This window comes from Macrobrachium rosenbergii, chromosome 20 (genome assembly GCF_040412425.1).
Source record: "Macrobrachium rosenbergii isolate ZJJX-2024 chromosome 20, ASM4041242v1, whole genome shotgun sequence".
Classification (NCBI taxonomy): Eukaryota; Metazoa; Arthropoda; class Malacostraca; order Decapoda; family Palaemonidae; genus Macrobrachium; species Macrobrachium rosenbergii.
In genome coordinates, this window is record NC_089760.1 from 40,760,428 (window position 1) to 40,787,211 (window position 26,784).

Here is a 26,784-nt window from a genome sequence, read left to right on the forward strand (position 1 = left end):
TAGGTAACAAATAAGATGGGAAGAGTCAAGGTCAGTCATGAGAAGACTGAGTAGACAGCTGCACAGAAGCAGGCTAGTGCATCACGAATCAGTAACAACCATCCACTCACCCAATGTCAGCTGTTCCCAAGAACATTAACTGATCGTCGTCACTCTTCAAAGAACGGTTGAGATGAGGAGGAGGAGGAGGCACAACTCAAGGGCTTCTCTCCCACCAGAAGGAAACTTCCCTACTTTAACCAGGGATGCTGCTACTAACCAAACATGGAATCGTTCAGTAGTGTGCAGGGGTGGTGGTTTTGAGAAGAAACATAATGGATATGAAATCTGTCACACAAGTTATGCAAAAGGCATAAGAAGTTGACAGTATGCCAAACACTTAGAAGGGAGTTATATTACTGAGTAGGAATACATATATAAGTAAATTAAGAAATGTTTATACATTTGTAGAATTTCACTGAAGGTGGTGAAAGCCAACATATATTCAGCAAACAAGACGTCTCTGGGGAAAGATTAAAGAGTGAGTTAACCAGCCAAGTATTAGGTTGTTATTTATTCCTCAGTAAGCAAGAGCATATCAAGTTTCAAAACTTCAACAGACTAGCCAATTATATAAACCTTTGTCAGAGTCTACACGTCCTCACAGGCATCAGTTCACACTCCCCTGGTGGCGAGCAGTGAAGACGAGGAGTAATACAAGTATTAAAAGTTTCAAGCACGTGATTTCCATTTCCTGCTGAGTGGGGCTGAGGAGTCCAGTGGAGGAATCCTGGATTAGGCTAGCTTATAGGGTTGGAATAGGAAGTATCTGTATTTCAATCCTTTCTGTTCCCCCACCAAAAAAATCAGGTTTCCCACTGAGGTTCCCCATTATTGTTGGGTAAAAAAGGAAAGGGTGATTGTGCTTTCAGGGAGCATTTGTGCTGGAAATGAAAGTTAAATTTGTCTGAATTTTATAAAACCTCTAACATTACCTATACGCCTGTACTCTACACTGGTAATTGGTTACATGCATGGGGTATTATTAAAAGTTATCTTTAAGGAACTTTGAAATCAAGGTGGATTCCGATATCAAATTCTAAAGCATTATATATTGCCATGATAAACAAAGTCAGTTACAATTGGTATATCATAATTTACCAATCTATCTACAGTATCTAGGTCTACTCAATTATTACATTAATAAAAGTAGAATATATTAGAAAAGTGTGTATTTATTTACTCTAGTACCAATTCGCGACATTCAAGTTTTTTGCTTTGTTCTTAGTCTCCTGAAAATGCTTAAAACAAAAAGCATTTTTATATCTATTACAAATATACTATCACTGAGGTATTTCCCTATGAATATAATTACAGAAACTTTTCTAAATTTTATGATTAAGATTCAACAATCATGCAAGTGGGCTCCTGATCACAATATTGTGGATAAGGATGGCTACTATATTTGGATTGTCTTTTGTTATTTTCATCTGGAAATATAAGCCCATGTGTGGGATTTTTTAATTCTGACCTTGCTTAAACAAACTGATTTCAGTTCTTAGTCATGGCTCCTTTGTTTTTGGATGCACTGCAAAATTTCACAAGAAAATTTTTTTAGTGTTTTGAACATTTTCCACATTCACCTCAGTAAGAAATATGTAGTTTTTGAGAAATTGGACCCTCCCCCTCAATATGGGGAACCAGCGTGAAACAGAGGTTTTTGGATGAATGAGTTTTATTTTCCCCACACCCAGTAACCCTAGTTTTCAACTCTGGTTCGCCATAATTGTAGGGTATAAGGTAGGAGATTCAATACCTCAACTACTAGTAATTTGTTTCTGATACAAATCTCAGAAATGTTGAAAGCACACACAAACATATGAAAATCAAATACAGGTAAAAATAAGAATTCACCAAAAAACTTACTAGATAAAAATGTAAAATCCCACATAAAAACATGTACTAATTAGCCTGCACGGTCTTTTTTTTTTTTATAACCAAAGTCAAACCCAGATTAAGATTTATACATGTCATTAACTCTGCCACATTATTGCACTTCATAATTTTTTTGTAGGCCTAACTGTTACTAATCAAGATGGCCAAACATGAACCACAGGCCATAAGCTACGGTTTAATCTGCTCATCTTTTGATTAAAATACTTCTATCGGTAGAAGCGAAGGTAAAACTAGAGAAAACTACCGTGTCCCTCTGGTTCGGGAACTTACAAGTTTACATGCAAAATGGGCGCCATCATCAGTACCAGCCCCTTGGAAATGAATGTAAAAACAAAAAAAAAAGACAGTAGATATAAAAAAAAGACAAAAATAAAGAAAAACAAAAACAAAGGGCAGTCAGGTAAACATTTTGGTCTGTGACTGGTGAGAGCCAGATCATGGTAATTGTCTTCAGTTTTACATTTCTCCCTCCATTCCTGTTGGTAAAATCAACCATTTTTGGCATCTTCCCTCGGACTAAAACCCTGGTGTCAAATGGGACTTCCTAATTTGTTAGAGTTTATGTAGGCCTATGCAAGTTGCAGGGGGAATGAAAAAATGAAAGAAAATGGTCTAGTTTACACCAAGAACAATGGACAAACCCAAATATAACACAAAATAACATTCTGGAAAACACATATGGTTCAAACTGTTTAATTAGCGTATATATTTCGGCATTAAATTAATGTATAGGGTGGACAACGCCCCGCCTACTAACAACTTTAGGCCCACCTAACAGTAACCTACTTTGACTAGTGTAAGCTACAGTATATTGGTTATTAAAGCTAAAATGGCTTCGTAATTTGCTCCAGATAGACGTTTTAATTAATATAAACGCAAAGAGTTATATTTATGCCAATCTAAAAGTTAGTTTACAGGGGGTTTATTATGCATAGGTCTAGGCCTAGTCTACGATACCCTGGCTGTTAAAATGAACTAAAATACCTTTCTAACTTGCTCCAGACATATATTTTATATTTAAGGATGCCAGGAAATGTGGTCCAATCTAAAATGACATTTGCAGTCGGTTAGAAGTTAGTTTAAGGGGGGGGGGTTCATTAAGCATAGGCCTAAGCCTAGTCTACGGTACTTACTTTGCACAGTTGTTGGCCTTGAGAGAGCTCCTCAAAGGGATGCCGGCTGAAACACCTTGAGCAAGCGAACAATGCAGACATTTTTCACTAATAAAACCCCTAAAAAAGCCCTGGGGGGAAAAGATATTAAATATTTTCCGTTAACGCACCGATGTTCCTTCAACCTCCACTGTACACAACAAATGAAGGCGTCACTGGTGCCATAATATCCGCGAATTCCTTTATTTTAAATAAGGGCGTGTCTCGCTTATTTGTTTGTCGTGCCTTTTCCATAAGACTTCTTTGCCATTTTCGTGATATATGAGCGAGTTTAATTCCGATTTATGGTGATCGGAGAATTAGAATAATTATTTATTAAATAAGTAGTTAGCATTTTTTAGCCGCAACGTCAACATGGAGAGAGCATAAGAAGGGAAGTGTATTAACCTTAGAAAACGGTTACGCAAAACGCACATGAGAAATTCATTTTTTCTTTTGACAATATGATTTTTAAGTAAGGATACCCTACTTAAATTACTTTTCATGAAGATTTTCGATCTGTTACGAAATATTCTCGAAAATGAGTGACATATATCGAAGGAAATTCTTTGCATTATTCGATCATTGCCAGATGTTGCTTTCATACCTAATAACACTCCACTTACACGCTTTAACTTAGGAATACATTTTGACTTAAAAACATTGGTGTGTTCTCCACAATAATTTATAATGGACGACAGATGCTGGATTATTAATTAGAACAAAAATTATTCAAAAGGTTCTAAACTGTCAGATTTTTATGAAGGAATATTATTTTTTGTTGTAACTGCCTAAATTTGCAACGCTGCATCGTATTGGAGCTCCCATATATTCAACGTCAGATATTACATAATACAAGCGTAATTACGTTCATTTGGTTACGCAATAACAAATATACAGTAGACAATAATTAAAATTAAGCTTCTTATGCAGAGTAAATGCCGTATGTGCCCTGTTTTTTCTCTGTACATTATTAAAATTACCGTACAATGAAACATTTTTTTTATTGTGAAGACTAAGTGAACTATATATATGTAATGTTGTGCTGGGTCAAAAATCAATAAAAGACTCACACAACAACGACACATTGCATATTTTGAAACGGGAAGGCATCTTTTAACCCAAGCAGATACTTTTAATCACCAACTTCATCGTCATCGTGAATAAAACAATCCGACACTTCTAATTTCTGCGTGGCCACCATTGGCATAGGACTCAGGTCATCTATCGGTTGCAGCCGATGACAGGCGACGAAAGAAAACTCTCTCTCTCTCTCTCTCTCTCTCTCTCTCTCTCTCTCTCTCTCTCTCTCTCTCTCTCTCTCTCTCTCTCTCTCTCTCTCTCGTGTGTGTGTGTGTGTAAATTTATGAGTATTCACAGATTTATATGGATTAACTTACATCACCTTCTCCATAAAGTATTTTGTTATTAATGAAATTACAACATAAAATGACTGATAGGTGGAAACATGGCCAGATTAATGGAACACACCAACTTATATTAAATTCAAAATTAGCTTTGCTAACTAAAACATAAAGGGGCGACTGCATTCAAAATAAATATAGTACTATTTATGAAATAAATCACTTGAAAGAAGTTAAAAGTTAAAGCCAGTGACACTCAAACGAATCAGAAACTGACGCAAAGTTCAAAATGACAATGCTAATTGCCTTTGTTAACCACAACACACGTACACACTCACACACACACGAACGCGCGCGAACGCGAAACGGCCGCCGATAACAAATCAACCAAAAAACTGAGCTCAGGAAAACCTTTTCGTTCTGCACTCTGTTTTTTTGTTTGAAAAAAAAAAAGCAAGTTGTACAGTTAATTCGAAAGTGGAGCAAACTAACGAACTGCAACGCTGATGTAGAATGGATTAATGAGGTTTAATTTTTCAAAATATTTGGGTATAAAGGTATCCAGTATGTTCTCCTGAGTTGGAATTTAACGAAAGACTAATAAAGGCAAAACAAACAATTGACGTGCTGTAAAGATGGGGAAATAAGTAGACTAACCTTGTATACGAAAACGATATTTTAAATCGTCTAGTGTATTCTCAACAAGATTTTGATGAATTGGGAAGAAAATTGTGAGCCAGATGAAAGAATAGAGAGAAATGATACCATATAAGAAATTACGAAGATTCCTTACGTAGATGACACGATAAATGGGAGAGGTAAAGTAGATGGCTCGGGTCTCTCCTTAGTACCACCCCGAAGAGAATAGGACGTGATAGTGTCAGCTGGGCTCCTATGGGCACCAGAAAAGTGTCTTTTGAATGGGTGCTTTTGACGTTCTTCAAAATAGACTGTGTCATTGAGAATATGCATAATATTCTCTAAAAAATCACCACTACATGGCAGTATACTCTAGTTTATCCCAAGTCTCTTGGTATTCTTAAATCCTTTTGTTCAAATAAAGTTATATTCATTTCCCCTCCTGTATTCGTCAGTATCCATAGAAAATATACCTTTGATAGCATGGAAGATAACTTCTTTTTCCTTATACAGTAAACATCTTTGTTTAATCTATCTTATCCACTTTTTTTTTTTTAACAAAAAGTTCCAATAACGATTTCACTTGCACATGACTAAGTTTTGACCTGAAGCAGTAACTGTCTGGTCCAAGAGACAGAAAATATTTTTCCTCTCTCTCTCTCTCTCTCTCTCTCTCTCTCTCTCTCTCTCTCTCTCTCTCTCTCTCTCTGTTTATCTGACTGTATGGCAGCCAGAGTCATGACATGTGGTCGTAATGACACATGTCCCAGATTGAGAAGTTTCGACGCAATCAAGAATGCAACATGACAGCGATCTGTCAACCTCGCCCTTAAAAATATGACCTCTCACCCTTAATGATGTATTAGCTTTACCCTGATATCTCAGCTGAATCATCTGCATGGTTTGTCTTTGTTGTACTGCCGGACAAACAGGGATATTCTGTTATTTCATATTTATTGTTTTGAAGTTAATGACTTTATATCCTGTGGGTGAGATAAGGGATTGATTTATTTAACCTGTGCTATATCATTTATGATATCGCAAACTCCATGATGACTAATATATATATATATATATATATATATATATATATATATATATATATATATATATATATATATATATATATATATATATATATATATATATATATATATGACACACGATGAGTACCTTTAATTTATATAACTTTCACATCAGTGATATTTAGATGACTTCTTTCGACATAAAATAGTGGTATTTCATTTGAAGTATAACCAACTGATATTTTAAAATTAATTCTTTTTAACAAACCAAAACTTCTAAATGTTTATTTATTTACCCAAGTATTCTCTCTAATAATCTGTCTGTTAGACTTTAATTATAAACATTGCGTAGTAACACAGATTGATGGGTCTATTTTTGAAAAATTATGTGCTGTCAGAAAATGCCGTCAGTTCACCTCATGCGGTGCACTGTATGCATTACTTAAGGTCTTTGCGGCTTGCCTTCGGCCCCTAGCTGCAACCCTTTCGTTCCTTTTACTGTACCTCCTTTCATATTCTCTTTCTTCTGTCTTACTTTCCACCCTCTCCTAACAATTGATTCATAGTGCAACTGCGAGATTTTCCTCCCGTTACACCTTTCAAACCTTTTACTGCCAATTTCCGTTTCAGCACTGAATGACCTCATTGGTCCCAGTGCTTGGCATTTGGCCTTAATTCTATATTTAATTAAATTCAATGCCAATTACTGTAATTGTTTTTAATTTCAAGGACTTATCAAGATATCAGCTGCTATCACATGGTAAGTTTGGGATATGAAGTCTGAATAGTGGCCCTGTGTCACCGTGGAGTAAAGAAATTAAATTCTCTCTCTCTCTCTCTCTCTCTCTCTCTCTCTCTCTCTCTCTCTGTCTGTGTGTGTGTGTGTGTGTGTGTGTGTGTGTGTGTGTGACGTATGGCCTAAATACTCTGGCACTTAGCCGGCGATTATATTTTATCCGTATTACGTCTGCAGTTTAATTCTTATTTGGAATAAACTTTATATTCACTTTATTTTTTTACCACAGACTTGTAAAGTTTGAGTTTGATCGTTAATTTCGATCTTGTAAGAATATGGGCTACTTTCTAGAATAAGAGGAATATAAAAATTAAGTATTTTTCAAGATTTTAGCGCAAAGAAAACTCACTGTAAAGATTAGGACAATTATCCGGAGTCAGACTACAAATGAAAAGCATATACAGTATACAGAATCACATTATCATCAAGGGCTCATATTTATTTTCATCACATCTTCCGTACAAAAAAGGTCTGTCATTAAACCCTAAAATAAGACCTATTAACCTCTTTTAGAACCCTAAAGCCATAAGTTACATCCACAAAGCCTTTCGGCCTAACGCCATATTGGTTTATGAAACACACGATAAATGAACCCAGGAAGATGATTTGATTATAACTGACGTTTAGCCGGTCACCTGAGTGATGAGACACTCTTGTCATATGCATCACACCCTTTTCTCCCTTACAAGCGCGCACACACACACACACACACACACACACACACACACACACACACACACACACACACACACACACACACACTTAGAAAACACGATGAGCGAGAAACTGCTTGTACCCAAGACCCACATATACCCTTATATCAACCTTGCTTTACTTATAAAACGTGATATTAGTATTTAGTATCAAGGGGTATTTTAAATCTAGGGATAAATACTATCGAATAACAATAAAAAAAAAATGCTGTATAATGGGCAACAAGTATGATGACACTAGGCCTAGTTGAACACAGGAACATTTTTTCATATATATATATATATATATATATATATATATATATATATATATATATATATATATATATATATATATGTATATATATATATATATATATATATATATATATATATATATGTGTGTGTATATATATATATATATATATATATATATATATATATATCTTAGTAAGAAGAGACAGTATCAACGAATTGATATGTACTCGTATACACAGCAAATTTGCAATAACTCAGCTGCTCAAATGTATTTTGTAACTCCTAAGACTTTCCAAAAGTAATATGCAAAACATGGAGTAATTTTAGTTCCAAGCGCACGTATTGTTTAATAGTCTTTAATATAATATAGAAAAAAACTACTTAAGGATATCCACTCTTCAATTAGTCACATGCCTTGCCAAAACCCGGCAGTCATTATGTATACGTGAAGGTTATAAGTCCTCTTTGCCCAGCGTCAAACACTCCAAGAATATGACTTTGCTATCTTCGGTACTAAGTGGTCGGTTTCTAATAAATATTCTACACTATATCGCATAGCAGAAAAAACATGGTATCAGTAAACTCTATATGTTGGTGATCAGCTAATCTCTGTTCCTTGGCTTATCACCGAAGCTCAGGAATATGATTGTTCCATAAAAAGGTGCTTCACAGCTTTGCTGATATTCTGATTACGAGGGAAGTAAGAATGTTTAACTGAAGACTAGATTGCTAAACTACTGTATGTTGCTGTTGTTGTGGAGATGATGATGATGATCATGCAGGCCTAATGCCAGCACGGGATATTGTTCATTAAGCAGCCTGCAACTTGTTAGGCTTCATAAACGCCATGGCCAATTTTCCAGTCTAAAAGCAGTTTAGTAGGCCCTTGCAACATGGCAGTTTTAGCACAGTATTAAGTTTGCGACATTATTGATATGGAAGAAAACTGGCTTAGATCTGACGGAAATACTCCATTAAAATACCGTTTACACTGTATCTGATTATGCTTTTAAGTAACTCATAAATGCAAACCCAACGCCCTTTTCCCTGGCCCGAGCAGACGCGTGTACCCATTGGTGGGTTCCCCCATTTCAGGCCAGGCCAGGAGCGATCCATGGACCTAGCAAACGTAAGCGATACATCGCTACCGCCGTAATAATGATTAACGCCTTTGAAATGAACAATATCTTTATTCGTTATCTTATAATCGTTTCCCAAAATTAAGCAATCATGACTTTTATTGGTCTGTTATTCCTCAAGCTATTAATCTCCCAACGATACATAAAGAACGTTCCCATAAACGTTTGTTTTGGTGCCGTTTATACGCCAATGGAATGACCAGCGCGAGCTCACGCGTGTACGCCAAGTAAATTAAAAGCTTTATTTACCCTGACGAGTATTTTGGGATGACAAGAAATGAAGAGGGAGTAGGCGGCACCTGGCACCATATCCCCTCTTGGCAGTGTGACAGCAACGGAAGAATCAAGGTTCGATATGACAGAGGTGAGTAGTATGTGGGAGACACCTGTGGGGCAAAATGAGAGAGCACATCAGTGGCTACAGAATTAGAGCAAAACAGGTAGGTTGTTAGCCTGTGGGGCTAGCCACTGGTCATTTTATAAGATTAGCTAAAAGGTCGGTAATAATATGATACTTTAAGTTTTGCCAAATAAAAATGATATGATACTTTAATTTTTGGTAAAATATATGTATATATTATAGGTCCATTTTTCTTACTTTTTGTCATGTATGGTATCCTATGGTTTTTTACCATTATTATTGGTGCAAACCACTCGTTTTCGTGCTCCCAAGCCTGCCATATAATACAGTTATGGGCAATAGGGGCCAGGATCAAGTAAATTAGTGAATTGAGCTAGGAAGAACTCTCTAAACTGCATAAACCACAAAATAGATATTTTATTCAGTAGGATACCACGTATTCAGAATCAGTCATAAATCACATTAGGAATATAAAGGAAGATGTAAGAAAGCCAATTATATGGATACATTGTCACATTAATATCTTCTTTGACCTAACTTAGGATGTCAGGTCCCACTTGACAGATTGAAGAGATGCTCTACCCCCCTGGACCCCCCCTCACCTAACCTGAATGAGTGCACTGATTTATAAAGTACAATACAGTGATGCATCTTAGCCTTGCTTTCTCTTACCTAACTCAGGGTGCTGAATCCTACCTGATGGCCTTGATCACCCCACTGGACTGTCCCTCCGCCCATCCTATCCTGACATGGGCTAGAGTGCCATAAATCAGAATTACCGGTCACACATTTCCTCTTGTCCTAATCATGGTAATTGACTTCTTCAGTTAGCCAAAGTTTGTTTTAATGGAAGGGATTACCAGATGGACAGTGTTGTTTAGGTCTTGATTTTGTGTACTTAAGCATAAGGACATACATATGAAGTTTTAATTATCTGAAAATGGTAGGCAATTATTATGTAATTGGAAAACAAAAGACAAATGCTGATAGATATTGTTCCAAAGGTTTTTATGGCGCCTATGTTTAACTTTAATGAAAAGAGGCATGTCCTTTCTTAGAGGCATAGATGTTATTGTGGGTACCTTTTTCTGGAAACATTGACCCTGATGTTTTAAACCTTAGGAGGTAGAAAGCTCTGTTTCTTGAGTGAAAAATGTGGGGAAAAGAAACCTGTAACCCTGTAATTTTTTTTTTACAAACTTGTCACTATACAGAATTAGTTGACTTCTTCTGCACTGCACATAGCTTGCTGATTAGTCAGATAATATACTTGGATTGACCAATTTATGCTGTAGAGGGACTTGGTAACCTTGATGGGCAAATAACCAATCTGGAGTTTTCTTTTGAATACCTATGAAAAATGAGCAGTCACACCTAAAGGAATTCATAAAGTGATGGGTTTGAACCAAAAAAATCAGTTGTTTCAAGAACTGTATTTCAGTATCATATCAATCTATCTTTCAGGCACTTGGACGTCGCAAAGTCTCAAAAGGAGATGTAATACTCACATCGGAGCCTTTTGTGTATATGCTTACTACTCCTTACAAAGGCCTTTACTGTGATAATTGTTTAAAGAGGTAATCTAGTTTATTGATATGCTTTTATTTAATAGATATTTAAGAAATATGTGATCATGATGTAAATACTAGATGCTTTTTAAAGTTACTGCTCCAGCACTTAAGTCATTTTAGGTTTGAATATTCTGAAAATGATGTAGCATCTGTTGTGATCTTTTTAAAACTAAATAGTAATTGAAATTTGAAAGCATTGCCTTAGCATATTTGAGAATTGAACATTAAACTTTAATCAAATTAGGGTTCGTAAAGTAATTCTGATTGCTTTATTTCAGAAAAAAGGAAGCTTTTCAGAGATGCTCAGGCTGCTCATTTGAATGGTATTGTAATGTAGATTGCCAACGAAATTCATGGGCCTTGCATAAATCTGAGTGTAAAAAATTGAGACGACTTAAGCCAAATTATCCAGTAGATACTGCTAGACTTCTGGCAAAGATTATCATAAAGCTCCAGGTAAGATAGTTTTTCTTTTAATGTTTAAGGAAGACCTAAAACAGTATGTTCCCAAATAAACCTCAGGAATTGTGAGAAAAGTATAATGACAAACATATCTCTTGAAAAGAACCTAGTTAAATAATCAAAGAAGTTTCAAGGTGCACAGAGAATTCCACATTTTTGAAAATTTTATACAGGACTTATCAAAACTATAGGCAACGAGATTAGAGTCGACATATAATTGTATTAAGATGTTCTTAAGGCAATAATAAAAGTAATATTAGATGAACCTAGGAAGTTGATATTAATCCCAGTTGGAAGTTTAGTCAGTTTAGGCCATTGGTTAGATGGAAAGCCTTTGATTCAATTCTTAAAGAGTATTGATAGAAGATGGTCTTTCATTCAATTCTTAAAGAATATTGATAGAAGAAGGACCATTCCAATTATATGAACAGTATCCTAAGCTGAAGCAATTTTTCAGAGGAGTACATGCTTTACCTAAAGAGCTTGTCAAAGGCTGACTCTGTCTAGCCCATGATGTAATCCATGTAAGGCTTGCTACTCAATACTTTTAAGATTAAAGAATTACAGATCTTAGAGCTCTAGTTTACATAGTCCGGAACATTATTGCAAATTTAGAAGGAATACAGTATGTGGTAAAGAGATCAAAAGAAAATCTACCTAGGAAACTACTAAAATGAACCAAGTTCTTTTCTTTTTGCATCATTGAGAGATATTTTATATCCATGCTAATAGCTTTGCATTATTTATCTGACAGTCTGAAATTTGAGTGCATTAGTTGTCACTTATTTGCCATTTTATGATTGATAATAGTACTTTGCATTTTTTTTTTCAGAATGGAGGAGATAAAATTGAAGAAAAGTGGACAGAAACCAAAACTAGAAGGTTTAAAGACTTAATGAATCGTAAGTATGAAAATAAATAACTATAATAGCACATGAGTTTGGTTAATTATACTTTACAGTGTATTTGCCATGCCTGTAAACCTCTGTTTGCTTATCATGTATTTAGTCTCACTGCATTGAGTTTAAAGCATCTACCTATAGCTTGTTTTAGGGTAAAAATCAGTAAGTTGATGACTCAAAATTTTGTAGGAAGGCATAGGTTACCAACCCCATTATTCATTTTATTTATTTTTTATTGGAATGCCACGGCTTGCAGTATGAAAAATCAGGGAAGTAATTTTCTTATTAAAATGCAGTTTGTTTTACAATAAACCCATGAATGATAATTATCCCAGATGCTGCTTTCACTCTAAAATAATGAGAAAAGATGGTACATGCTTTGTAAATACTTAGGCCCTTAGTAGGGATCATAGTCAGTAGTTGAGCATCTGCATTAGTGAACAGTGTGATCATCCATAGGTCAGTGCTATCATACAATTTTCTTTGTTTTTTCTCCATTCATGAATTTCCTTTCTTTTCAGTAATTTCTTTCTAAGATAGACTTTCTGCAAGCATAATTTAAGGTTTTTTGTAAAACATTAATTTTTACTGGTTACAACCTATATTCTTGTACTGTTGTCTCTAAGTGTTTTCATTTATCTGTATTTATATAAAAAAAGCTAGAACATGGTAGGTTTCACTTTAATGCATTCTTTAATAGTTAACAGATCTCTATTAACTGGTACAATAGAGGTACTATAGTAAAGTATATTTTTAATATACAGTACTGTATCTAGACATGTATTTCTAATTTGGAAACACAAGTGTCATGAAAACATAATCAAGAGTTTAGTTTTGGCCAGAAATAATGAAATTCCTTCTTTCTGTTCATTTGTAGATTACACTGATATTAAGAAGGATGACCAGCGTCAAGAACATTTGTCTGTCCTTAGAGTGGTATTATGTAATTATCTTGGTCCAGAAAACATCCCAAATGAGGCAGACTTTCAAGGAATTTTTGGTCGGGTAAGGTTCAGTTTCACATCTTGTTATCAGTAGGACTAGGGTTTTTTGATGTGTATTGTTTTTAAAACATTTATCCAATAAAACTATACAAAGGTTTTATGATAGTAATTGTTAATTTCGATGCAGATTTTTTGCACTATCCATTTTGTTTGTAATAAATTTTCCTGTCCAAGAGTTCTCTGATATATTGGTTCCCAACTGTCAGTCTGGTTCATTGTTGCCTGTGCCACTGTGCACAGATTACTCCAGGTGTCTGCTCTGGCAGCACAGTCACATTTTTAGGATTGTCTTTTTGTCTTTCTTTTCAGTCTGTTCCCCCTTCCTATTTTCTTATTTTATCCTTGTGGTTTTAACTTAATTCACATAGTGATACCCAGTGTGCTTAGCAGAATACTAGTTGTTTTTATTACCTTTCTATTGGTATCACAGATCAATAATGAGTAAAGTTCCTTCCATCTGTACAATAATGAGCATATGTGAGGAGGGTCTTGGAAGCTGTTGTATATTGTAAAGAATGCTAAAAAAGTACAATATGCACTGCATATAACAGGATAACATTATTGCAGTAATATATTTTTAATAAACCTTTCTCACACACACATACACAGGATTTAGATGAAGTGTTTATTAGGGTTTTAATATGGAAATATGTACTGAAATGTAGTAGAGAATGGTAGCAACTTGCTCAAAATAAAATCATACAAACATGCATATACACTCACATGAAGTGCATATGGTGCTTTTTTATATTTTATTATGACTCCCTGTTTTGTTGCATTTATTACTGTGTTTAACAGCTTGCTGGATTCTCCTCAAAACTTATACAATGAAATATGGCACGTAAGAACAGAGATAAGAAACAATGGTACAAATTTTTACATGATTGCTACACAGGCTCTGGAGAATCATATAGGCTATACAGTATATGAACAGTCTTTGTTAATTAAGAGATTTCATTACTAATTTAGGTCAGACCCCCAAAATGTCTGTTAAATTGAAGTGCCAATATATTGTATTTTGTGTAATAGTTTTTATTTTACATAACACAAAATAAGTAGCAGGCCCGAGGTCAGTTGCAGTGAGGTGTTTATTATCACTGAGATTATAAAAAGTATACTTGGATTATTGATTTCTAATGCCATTTTGTTTAATGCCTCTTTCTTGCACGTAAACTAATCTTGTTAAGTTCATATTAATAAAATTTCAGTTGATTTATAACAGTTGGTGGATAGCTTTCAGAATATTTTTATGTCACTGTATTTAAATACTGTAAGGTGATGTCTGTTTTTCAGGTGATCATTAACAGTTTCAGTATCAATGATGAGGAACACTGTAGCATAGCAACTGGTGTCTATTTGGCTGGTTCAGTATTTGACCACTCTTGTCAACCAAATGCCTATATAACTTTCACTGGGACAAAGCTGATCTGCAGATCTTTAGTTGATTGGCCTGTTTTAGACTGGAATAAGGTTAGTAAAGTGTTGCAAGTATTATGGCATTATGCCAGGAACTGGATATATCCTATTCTTATATAACTGCAGCTTACCGTTTCATGTTTGAGAGTGCCTGAAGTATAAGAAATGCATAAATACAATTAGAAAAATTTGTCAGAGGTGAATCCTTTGCTTTATGTTATGAAAATTAATAAACAGCCATGCATGCGTATGTATTTCACAAATCTTCATGCTCTTTTTATGTCCAACACTGTTTTAGGGTAAACCAAGTGCTAAGTAGTTACATAACTTTTGAGTGATTTAATATTTAGATGATAGGCGAAGTCTATCTAATGTGACATGGTAAGCCCATGTGTTACCTAACAGATAGTGTCATTCTTCAACTTCATTTTCTCTGATAGAAGCTGTATTTGCTTTAAAATTTTTTGTATGTTTTATTAAGCTTTATGTTGAGTATAAAAATGATAAATTTAGAATGGCCCCATCTTTTACTTTTGCCCAACTCTATGGTGAGGAGCTCTGATGGAATTATTGTAAAGGAAAAGATGAGTCCACCAATTATCTAGGCATGCATCTAGCAATGCATTTTTAATGGTAGTCAGCCATTCCCTTTGTGTCTAGCAAGCAGGCAACAACTGCTGTTTCATCTCAGAATTTTTTTATTTCTACACTCTCATTTAAACATTATTTCATACCTGGAGCACCAGTGATTGTTTTGTATTTGACTGGTGTAATTTGTGCTGTGCCTCTATGTGCTGGCTGAGTGATCACAACCATGTGTCATATTTGACTGGTGAGATGAGGTCTAATGTACAAAGCCACTCCTTGTATTTGCTTGTTGGTTTCGTGATCATTCCTAGGTTTCACTGGTGACTGGTGATGTGTGGGCCACTTCTCTTTCTTATGGTCTCTCTTTGAAAAGTGGATGTGTATAATCATCATCATCATCATCCAGGTGCCATATCCCCAAGGACGTCGGCAATCATGGCTCGCCACTCCTCTCTATTTCCAGCTCTCTGCAGCAACTGAGCTGCAGACATTCTTCCTCCAGTCATTCTCACCAATCCATCCATATATTTTTGTCTAGGTCTTCCTCTCGGCCTCCTTCCATTGATTTTACCAATGAGAGTGAGATGTTCTAGTTCTTGTCTTCTCACTATGTGACCCACAAACTGCATTTGTCTACCTCTCACTGAAGCCAAAAGTTCTCTCTCAATGCCTCCGTCTAATACCTGCTCGTTAGTTTTCCTTTCTGTCCATGATATTTTCAGTATTCTTCTCCAAAACCACATTTCTGCAGCCTGTAACGTCTCCTCATCTGCCTTCCTCAAGGTCCAAGTTTCACAGCCATACAACAATACAGACCAAACAAAGCATTTCACAAATCTCCTCCTAAGATTCATCAATATTTTTGAGTTGGTGACTAATTTCTTTATCTTACCAAATGCATCTTTTGCCATGGATATTCTCTTCCTGATCTCTTTTTCGCATTTTCCATCACTTGTGACAGTGCATCCTAAATAATTAAAACTATCGGTTTGTTTAACTGCTTCAGCATTAATTCTTATATCTGTTCATGGGGGGATTTCATCTTTGGAGATAACCATAACTTCTGTTTTCTTAATATTTATTGACAGACCTCTTTCTCTGCTTGACTCGTGTAAAGTACTGACTAAAGCTTGAAGTTTATCATGAGAGTCTGCAACAAGTGCTGTATCATTAGCATATCTGATATTATTAATATTGACTCCTCCAACCTTAATTCCTTCCATATCTCTGAGATCTCTCATTATCATTTCACTTTATAAATTGAAGAGATCAGGTGATAACACACAACCCTGTCTTACACCTCTCTTGATGTGCCGAGTCTCTGATCCGTCATTTTCTACTTTCACTGATGCCTCTTGATTCCAATATAAATTCTTTATCAATCTTAGATCTTTCCCATCGATATTTATTTGTTCCAATATCCTTATAAGGTCTACATGTCTAACCCGATCAAAAGCCTTTTCATAGTCAACGAAACAAACGTATAGATCTTTTTTCACTTCTATTGCTCTCTCCATCAACATTCTCAAAATAAAAATTGCATTTCTTGTCCCTTTATCTCTCATAAAACCACACTGTTCATTGTCAATCTCTGGGAGTATCTTATTTCTTATTCTATTCAAAACAATCCTTAATATTATTTTTTGATCTGACTTATGATACTGATAGTCCGGTGTTTATTGCACTCAAGTGTTCCTGGTATTTTTGGCATTGTGATAAATGTTGATTTGTACATCTGTGTTGCAGGTTCTCCATCTTCATATATTCCTTCCACTATTTCCATTAATATATCAATGATGTAATCTCCCAGAGCTACCAACATCTCTGCTGTTATTCCATCATCACCTGTTGCTTTATCGCTTTTCATTTGTTTTAAAGATGCCTCTGTCTCTGATCTGATTATACTTGGTCCCTCTCCGTTGTCATTGAAGTCTAGTTGTTCTATTCTATCATCACCAAACAATTCTCCAATATATTCCGTCCATCTTTCCAATATTTCTTTTGACTCCATTACTATGGTTCCACCCGCTTTTTGATACCAGTGCTGATACTTCTCTTCTTTTTTAAAAGTAATTTCTTTCACCTTATCATACTTTCTCCGTTCATCCCTTTTATCCAAATCTTCTACCTCCTCACAAATCTCATCCATCCATTTCTCCTTTGCCCTTGTGCATTCCCTCTTAATAGTTCTATCCAGAGATCTATATCTATCTTCATTTTTACCCTTCTGTTGCCTTCTTTCATCTATCATTATCAAGATTTCTTCTGTCATCCATTCTCTCCGAGCTCTCCTTTCTGTTGTTGGTATTATTTCATTACCTTCTCTTATTGCATTTTCCATATTTTGCCACTTTTGCTGAGGATGTTGGAGCACTGGGCCTTCCTCCTTAAGCTGGTCATATCTATTTCTTACAATTATATTATATTGGTTCTTCATTTCCTCTGTTTTCAATAATTTCAGTTGCTTCTTTGATTTAGGTGTACTCTTCCTCTGATTTTTCAACTTCACCATCACTTTTGCTACAACTGGTACATGGTCACTATTACAATCGGCTCCTGGGTAGGTTTTCACTTGCTTGACAGAGTTCCTAAATCTTTTATTGATGGTTAGAAAGTCTATTTGGTTTCTAACTCTGTCACCAGTGTGGCAGGATTTTAAAACACAAAAAAACAGTACACAACACTCACCCTGGTCCTCGGTTGCTGGAAGATGGAGTAAGGCGTCCACGGTCGCCAACACAGCACACAAAACCACACAAACCAAACCAAAACAGAAAAACACACTACTCATGAACATACAGCAACAAGAACAGCACACTAACAAGGGAAAACAACAACTTTGCATCAGCACAAAAAAACTGTCCAAACCAAAAACAGACCAGCACTAGCTCTGACTCAAGACTCAAAAGACTGCCTTCAAAAACCGAAAAATCCTCACACACACATTCCACAGACAGACAGCGCCGTAAACAAACTAACGACCTCATCCCTCTTCCAACAACCGAAGCACTCACTTACGACAATTACACACTCTCTCTCTCTCTCTCTCTCTCTCTCTCACAAAACGTTGGGAAATGCTAAATAAAAACAAATTTATTCATCCCTCTATATTTCTCCCCCCTTTTAGCATTTCCCAACCAACACCTTTCACACCTCTTTCAAATCGCCTTACGCAACACCCACGGATGCTCACTAGCAGGTCTTCTAGATCGCGTTCATGGGCACGCAATCATTCTCTCAGAATCATTCTCTCTTCTAGCAACATTCAAACTCACATCTTCTCCTCCATTCTCTCTCAGATTCACGCTATCTTCTTCACTATTACCACTCTCAATTTCATCCACAATCTCATCTATACCCTCTAACTCGTTCCCAAATACCTCCCCCAATTCTTCAACTAACCCATCCCATTCGCTCATTGACCTTTCCAATTCTTGCAATGATTCATTCATGCTTTCAATCACTCGTATATTACTGCTACGCTCTCTTACTCTTACACTTTCACTCACCTCCAACCGTTCACTTACCCCTACACGTTCAGTCAACTCAGTTATATCAAACCCGCATATGCTATACGTTCTATTCATACCATCCCATTCATCCGTATTACACGCTTTATCACTCATTTTCACTTTGGCACTCACACCCCTATCACACAACTTACGATCATTCCGTTCACTTACATTCTTCCCTTTCTTACGTTTTCTGCCATACTCTATCAAAACAAATTGCTTCATGCACTCATCAGTCTTTCCAGCAAAGCCCCCCTCATGCAACAACCCCTCACGTACATGCATCACACGCACCGCTTGCATCCTGGAGGATCCACCCATTTGAACCCCTTCACACTCAGTTTCCCGAATTCGCTGTCACAGTCACCCTCTTTCGTCTACATACACTTGATACATGCCCTTCCATTCCACATTCGTCACACTTCGCTCTCGGTTCTGAACACATTCTCGCATAATGCCCATTCTTACCACAGTTGCCACATATTACATTCACTGGGTACCCCTACAACCATTAGCAACATGACCCACCTGTCCGCACCGGTAGCATTTAACCCCCCTATCTTTCGTACACTCCCTTACCAAATGTCCCGGTTGCCCACACCAAACACGCTCCTAAAGCCCACCTACACTCATTCTTTGTATGTCCTTCCTTTCCACATCTAAAACACTTCGCTCGACTTCCACTCACCGACCTTCCCTTTGTACACTACTATCCCTAACCCGTCCAACCCGTTGTTCCCTTACAAACCCATCATTCATCCTCACTGGCACCTCTACATTACTTGCTCTTACACTCCTATCTATTACACTATCGGCCATTCTCATTGGGCCCTCAACACTGCATCCCTAAAGCTTCCAAACTCTGGTACTCTCTCATCTACCCCAGCCCTTACACTTACACTTCTGCTCTCTTTTATAACCCTGTCAAGCTCATAATCTTCTACAATTTCCAAGATTTCTCCCCAAGTCAACCTTTCATTCGTCCATCTTTTCTTCTCCTTCCGCTTCAAGTTCACAAATTCTCTAACTCCATCTGGCACTGTCCCTAACAACTTCCGTACTAACTCCTTACATTCATCTATCCCATCATCCCCAAACTTCTTCCTTGCCAACGTCTCCAGCCTACAAGCATACAGTGACAAGGTTTCCCCAGCTTTCATTCTTGCCTCATCAAATTCATTCTTCCTCTTATACTTAACACTCGCTTTCATACGCCTCGCTTGCTCAACTAATCTAGCTTTCACCTTGTCATACTCAACATCCCCCCACACTCATAATAACCCTATACATATCAAGTAAAAACCCAGTCAAATACTCTCCTAATTCTCGTGCCCACACTCTCTTACTTTCCCCATACTTATCCTGACAAAACCTTTCATACTCCCTAAAGAAATCATGCACATCCCTACTTCCATACTCATTATACTTTTCACACCGGGTACCTCCCTCACATACATAGCCTTTCTCACTTCTTTCTCACTTTCACTCTCACTTTCGCTACTTTCGCTCTGTCCTTTCATACCCTCTTCCGAATACAAAGAGTCCACTTCTGGACTTACATTCATCTTACTCATTACACTCTTCTTCCCCCTCTTTTTATCCACTTTTATCCACTCACCTCCATCCACCTCACTATCACTACTGCCTTCACCCTCTCCTTCTTTCCTGCCTTTCCCACTTCCTTACCCTTCTTACCAGTTTCCTTTCCCTTTCCTTCTTCCCTTTTTCTTCCCCTGACTTATCCTTACTTTCCCTCTGTTCCTTCCCTTGCTTTTCATTCCCTTTTCCTTACCCTGCCTCTCATTCCCTCGTTTCTTACTTCCTATTCCCATATCACTTTCATCACTCACGCTTCCATTCACTTCTTCCTCCTTTTCTTTCTCTCTTGCCCCTTCACACGTTCCAGAGAACCTGCCTCCAACAGCCCCTTCTCCAAAAACACCCTTGAACATACCTTTCATCATTTCTTCCACACTTCTCATCATTCCCTCCAACTTTTTATCCATCCTCTCTTCCATTCTCTCTTCCATTCTCTCTTCTGACTCTTTCACCTCCCCTTTCATTTCTTCTTTTGCACTTCTTAGCATTCCTCCCATCTCCTCCAACTGACTCCTCAACTCCTCATTCTCACTCCTCAGCCTCCCATTCTCCTCCTCCAGCCTGCCCTGGAGTTCCCTAGCCACTCGGAGTTCCTCTCTCAGTTTCTCTATCTCACTCATCCTGACCTCTTACTCTCACTCGACCCACCACAAACAATCCTAACGGCTATTTTACAACAGCCCCACGTTGGGCGCCAAATTTTATGTGGCGGGATTTTAAAACACAAAAAAACAGTACACAACACTCACCCTGGTCCTCGGTTGCTGGAAGATGGAGTAAGGCGTCCACGGTCGCCAACACAGCACACAAAACCACACAAACCAAACCAAAACAGAAAAACACACTACTCATGAACATACAGCAACAAGAACAGCACACTAACAAGGGAAAACAACAACTTTGCATCAGCACAAAAAAACTGTCCAAACCAAAAAAACAGACCAGCACTAGCTCTGACTCAAGACTCAAAAAGACTGCCTTCAAAAACCGAAAAATCCTCACACACACATTCCACAGACAGACAGCGCCGTAAACAAACTAACGACCTCATCCCTCTTCCAACAACCGAAGCACTCACTTACGACAATTACACACTCTCTCTCTCTCTCTCTCTCTCTCTCTCTCTCTCTCTCTCTCTCTCTCTCTCTCTCTCTCTCTCTCTCTCTCTCACAAAACGTTGGGAAATGCTAAATAAAAACAAATTTATTCATCCCTCTATACCAGGGCTTTTCCATATCCAGAGATGTCTTGGGTGGTGCTTAAACCAGGTGTTTGATGTTGTAATCTGTTCTCTCTCTAAGCACCGGTCTACAAATCTGTTTCCTCTCTCATTTCTTCTACCTAATCCAAAAGGCCCAACAATATTCGCTGTTCTTCCTTGTCCCACCTTCGCATTGAGGTCACCAATAACCATAATTACTTCATGCTCTTTGCACTGCTCTCTTGCTTGATTTAACTTGTATAATCATCATCATGTTTATGGGTTTTTTTAGTTGGCTGGGCATTATTTTTACCAGTAGAAGTCAGTGTAAGCACTGCCACTTACCTTTTGGATTTGGTTATATTATTTGGTTAACCAAGTGAATGATATGGTGTGATTTATCTGTATAAATGGTTATTGTTCCTCACAGCTGGTCCAGTCTGTCACCAGAGGACCAGTAGAACCTATATGCATGGGCTGCCACTGTCACCAACACTGGAAATTGTTGGTGTGTGGCGTGTCCAAAGTAATGGGTGTTCAGATAAAAATTAGTTTCAAGAGAATTAAACTTTTAGCACATGCATTTCTACTTGTTATTTAATGATTGTTTTACTGTATATTCTTGGTGCTGATAAGATGTAGAAGTCTCTTCCATAACACCAAAAATATATTGATTTTCAATGTTTCAGGTGAGAATTAGTTATGTGGACGTCTTGCTCTCTACTAAAGATCGTGTATCAGATCTCTGTCAGCGTTACTATTTTACTTGTGACTGTAATTATTGCTCTGACCTGAAGAGGGAGAGAATTTCATCATCAATTAATTGTGGTGAGTGTACAAAAATTTGATATATAAGGGATCACTGGTACTGTGTAGGAATATAGAATATTGTATTTGATAGCTTCATTGTGCTTTTATTTGTTTAATCTCTTTTGCACAACTTATTCCAGTTACTAAAGAACAGATTTTTTACTCCACAGGTAACCCTTCTTGTGAAGCTCCAGTTTATATATCTGAAACAGACGATCCCAGTCTCCCAGTGGGCCCTTGTGAGAAGTGTGGCTTTGATGATTATGCTCCAGTTACACGAACTTTGTATAAAGAAATTGCTGCTTTCTCCCGCGAACAGTTGGACTTAATGAAGCAGAAATACTGTATCCTTTGATATGATTACACTTAAATTGTTTAATTTTGTGAACATTTCTAAAGATAAGAAATTGGGGTAAGAAGGTAATTTTACTTACTCTTAACACCAAGGAGAATGTCTCATTGATGAAACATTTGAGGAAAGAATGCATGAGAGGTGTTGTTGAATGTTTTTTTGTATAAAGGTTAACTTCCAAGATAGAAAGTGCCAAAGAACAAACAAGTGTTGTATTGTTACTGTACTTTGACATCCTTCATGATTTTCTCATTTCCTTCTTCCCTTATTTTTGGAAGGGAGAGGCTGACTATGAAATGGTGTTAGGCGTCCGCTGCCTTTGCACTTGAAAAAATTTAAGTCCTATCTGACTGCATGGCTAGTTGGGGTCTCTCTATCTCTCTTTCTCTCTCTTTCTCTCTCTCCCTCCCTAAAAAATATGTTTATAACAAGTTGTGTTCAGTATTAAAATATTAAGAATTAACTTTTTAAAAATTTAATTAATATTTTATGGAAACTATACTGTATAGATGTATGTGGGTTAGTGAGTGCATTCTTTGTAGTCAGTTGCAGTTGATTATGTTAAGGAAACATAAATAGCAATTACTGTACACTTCAGTTTAAAAGTATACGAATGCAACAATACATATAGGCATGATAAAAACTTATAACATCAATAGATACTAGAATCATAAGGAAATCATAGATATTCTTACAGATTACGGAGCAAAACCATGTTGACTATTCATAGATAAATATGTACAGTACCATGTAATGAAAATTTTCATAAAAATGATAAAATTAAATAAAGTCAAATAGCAGAGGCATGATGAGGTGAATGCTGGGGTCTCTTGAAAAAGTTTAACCTCTACCTGGTCTTCATCCAGGATTTTAACTATTTTTATTTTCATTGTACATTGCACTTTTGTAGACTGTGTTAGTAAATGTTAAAAGTTCATTTTTCTTTACTGCCAGTAAAATGTATGGTATTAATTTTCCTTAATTCTGTGACAGATTTTGATGTAAGCAAGCTGATTTTAGAGAAACAAGGGTCCATGCTTCATAAGTTGAATGTACTGAGGGTAAGAGCATTAGATGCTGCCTTTGAAAGTGCCATCTGTTTAGAATTATGGGACAAAACTGTTGAATTTGGCACCCAGAATTTGGATGGTATCAGGTAAGTTACCAAGTTGTAAAGGTAATATCCTCTGTAACACCAGTGCAGCAAGCAGGAAAACATCACACAGTGCTTGTGCACTTTTTGTGTGTGTGTGCATGCAAAGCATTATTATTCTTGGCTTTCTTCAAGATGTACATATGGATAATCTTGACTTAGGCTATTGGCCTATAGGCCTATAAGACACATGACGAACCTTTTGTTAAAATACAAAATGTACAGATATGTTTTTCCATCAGTAACATGGCAAACCATTTTAAATTTTAAATGTGATTACTTATAATATTTATTTTTTAAACATGTAGCAAAGTAAGTCTTAGCATTGATTATAAATATACTTGTTAAATACTCTTTATTTATGTAATGTAAAGTACTTTAGGCAGGTTTATCTTCATAAAGTACTAAATTAGGCTGTCAGCTTTTAGCCCATCATCAATAGACTGCAATAAACTGTCTTGTAATTCCTCCCATTGATTGGATATTCGTCTTTAATATCAAAGAAAGTACCTAAAGTAATATGGTAGTGTGTTTTGAGTAAATTTTTAGGTGACTTGAATATGGTAAATTATAACTTTGATTTCTTATTCAAAAGTTTCTCTTGTCTACTGTAATTTTTAAGTCTCTCTCTCTCTCTCTCTCTCTCTCTCTCTCTCTCTCTCTCTCTCTCTCTCTCTCTCTCTCTCTCTCTCTCAGCATGATTAGTTTTGAAGTTATTATTTTACTGTACAATGTATAAACATCTATTTTAGAGTATTTTTGCATTCCCAGTGTTACAATTTCTCTTACAATTACGCATTGTTTTATGCAGATATCCTTTTTACACCTCTGTATATTTATGAATTTGATGCATATTCATGAAAGGTATTAATGCCTGTAAAGAAATTATTTAAAAAATAAGCTGGTGCTAATATGGAAAGCCTAGAGTGTGGTGCTATTTTGTTATAACTTTATTTTTGTAATTGAATTCAATGATGTTTTAATGTTGCATATTCAAGGTAAACTATCTTACGTCTCTACTGCATTTTACTGGTACTGCATTGCACGATTCATATTTTCATTATCTTATAGTTCAAGTACTGCACTGTTTAGATATAACTATTCTCTATTGTTAATTATTTTTATTTATATCTTGATGTGTTTAACTTTTGAAAGGAATGTATCATAGGTACTAACCATATGTACGTTTAGGAACTATATACAGGCAGTCCTTGGTTTACGAAGGGTCCGGCTTATGACGTTCTGAAGTTACGACGCTTTTCAAATATATTCATCAGAAATTATTTCCTGGTTTATGATGCATGTTCCGGGGTTACGACGCGTCGTACGCTGATCTGATGGAAGAAATATGGCTCCAAAACGGCAGAATAATCAAAATTTGGAGGATTTTTGATGAAAAACTCAATAAAAATACAGTTTACATCGTTTTCCATACACCCAGAGCATTAAAAATAAGGTTTTCTTAGGATTTTTGATGATTTTCGATGATTTTCAGTTTACGACGATTTTCAGTTTGTGACGCGGCGTAAAAACGGAACCCCCATCATAAACTGGGGTCTGCCTGTACAGTATTTTTACTGTATGTAATTGTATGTATACTGTATGTATAATCTAATGTCAAGTAATTTTTTTTCTGGCAGGTACTATTATGGAGAGAATCATCCTACATTTGGACTGATGCTCCTCAAACTTGGCAAAGTTACTTGCTACATTGGAAAACTAGAGAAAAGTATGAAATTTTTGAGAGATGCTGAAGGTATCCTTCGAATTAGCCATGGGACCTACCATCCAGTATACAAAGATCAGCTGAGGCCGCTAATGGAACAAACTCAGGCTGAAATTGATTTCAAACGTGCACGTCGAAAAGACTGAATGAAGTTCTCAGGATGGTACTTTATAGATGGTGTTACTCTAGTGTTAGATTATACATATAGCATATAATCTTTTTTTAATTTTATACTTTTATTTGCTGTTACCATAGTAGGTATTCCTTAAGAAACTTGTAAGATCTTCTGTGTTGAACAACAAATTTGTTTATTTGCAAACCCATAGTTATACTATTGCTGTTTTATTTGTCAGGAAAGTTTCCCAGCTGGAGAAGCCTTTTGGGACAGATTCATTTCTGCTGATATCACCCAACTATAAGTTATTGGAAAATTAATTTTATTTTGCTTTTAGAAATAAATCTTTCTCTATTTGTTACACCTTTTCTTTAAGAAAAATGGATGCTTTGCTTTCAATGCATTTCAGTTGTTTGTCTTGCTCATATGCTTTTTTTTTGTCTTATGTTCATTTTGTTAACATTTTTTAAAATGTGTTACTGGATACTTGAAAATCTTTATTTCTCAGTAATACTCTCTACAACAAAAAAATTATTTCTGGATCGGGGACCCGTGTCAGCCGGTGAAATAATCCATTCAGCACTTATTTCTAGGTAATTCCGTTGCTAGATACCAGAGAAAAGCTAAATGTAAAGCTGGGGTTACTACCCCCAGAGCGAGCTCCAAGAAATGGAGTCGTATATGGTAAAGGGTGAGATTGTCACAATCACGGGACCCTGCCCTATAAAGATTCCCAATGTCAAAAGTCCCAACGAGAGAGGTGCCGATACAAGCCCATGCACTACTCGCGGACTGTACACAAGGCAACACTAGTCGTATTCCATTTTAGCACGCGATTTCGTTCACACGTAATTTCGTTGTGCTCTTTATTTTCACTAGACATTCTACCAGAGGCACTGAACCTCGGGGTTATCATAGGAGCAGGGAAGCATCCTGCTCCTCTCCGAGAAATTGGGAAGGCATACGCTTCAGGGGAGGCATTCAAGCCTCCTCCCAGTAGTATTTCTCACATG

General features: G+C 36.5%; 2 protein-coding genes across 7 annotated transcripts in view; one reads left to right on the forward strand and one right to left on the reverse strand.

The window, feature by feature from the left end:
* The window catches only part of LOC136849301 (protein FAM76A-like), a 54,729-nt gene extending 51,399 nt beyond the window's left edge, over nucleotides 1-3,330 (reverse strand). Inside the window, exon 1 of one of the 4 annotated variants that reach the window (XM_067122641.1) lies at nucleotides 3,069-3,330. In XM_067122641.1, the coding sequence (XP_066978742.1) occupies nucleotides 3,069-3,149 (81 nt within the window). In that variant the 5' untranslated portion in view covers nucleotides 3,150-3,330. The remainder of the gene's footprint in view (nucleotides 1-3,068) is intronic. The other 3 variants (XM_067122639.1, XM_067122640.1, XM_067122637.1) reach the window with 3 other exon arrangements.
* Nucleotides 3,331-8,290: 4,960 nt separating this feature from the next.
* LOC136849303 (histone-lysine N-methyltransferase SMYD3-like) lies at nucleotides 8,291-26,356 on the forward strand. 3 transcript variants are annotated; one of them, XM_067122643.1, is made up of 10 exons: nucleotides 8,291-9,363; nucleotides 10,825-10,937; nucleotides 11,210-11,387; nucleotides 12,226-12,295; nucleotides 13,173-13,300; nucleotides 14,593-14,769; nucleotides 22,305-22,443; nucleotides 22,596-22,769; nucleotides 23,771-23,933; nucleotides 25,571-26,356. In XM_067122643.1, exons 1-10 carry the CDS (start codon nucleotides 9,355-9,357, stop codon nucleotides 25,800-25,802), a joined length of 1,383 nt encoding a protein of 460 aa, XP_066978744.1. In that variant the 5' UTR covers nucleotides 8,291-9,354; the 3' UTR covers nucleotides 25,803-26,356. The 3 variants fall into 3 exon arrangements, with proteins under 3 accessions (XP_066978744.1, XP_066978743.1, XP_066978745.1); XM_067122642.1 differs by having other exon boundaries at nucleotides 9,329-9,439; XM_067122644.1 differs by lacking the exon at nucleotides 8,291-9,363 and adding an exon at nucleotides 10,050-10,170.
* The last annotated feature ends 428 nt before the right edge of the window (nucleotides 26,357-26,784 follow it).

What these genes read in the sequence shown, in the direction of transcription:
- LOC136849303 (XM_067122642.1), top strand. Translation starts at nt 9,398, where the DNA reads ATGAGAGAGCACATCAGTGGCTACAGAATTAGAGCAAAACAG. An exon ending in GTTTAAAGACTTAATGAATC is followed by an intron (nt 12,296 to 13,172) that starts GTAAGTATGAAA and finishes GTTCATTTGTAG; the next exon opens with ATTACACTGATATTAAGAAG. An exon ending in TTCATCATCAATTAATTGTG is followed by an intron (nt 22,444 to 22,595) that starts GTGAGTGTACAA and finishes TTTACTCCACAG; the next exon opens with GTAACCCTTCTTGTGAAGCT.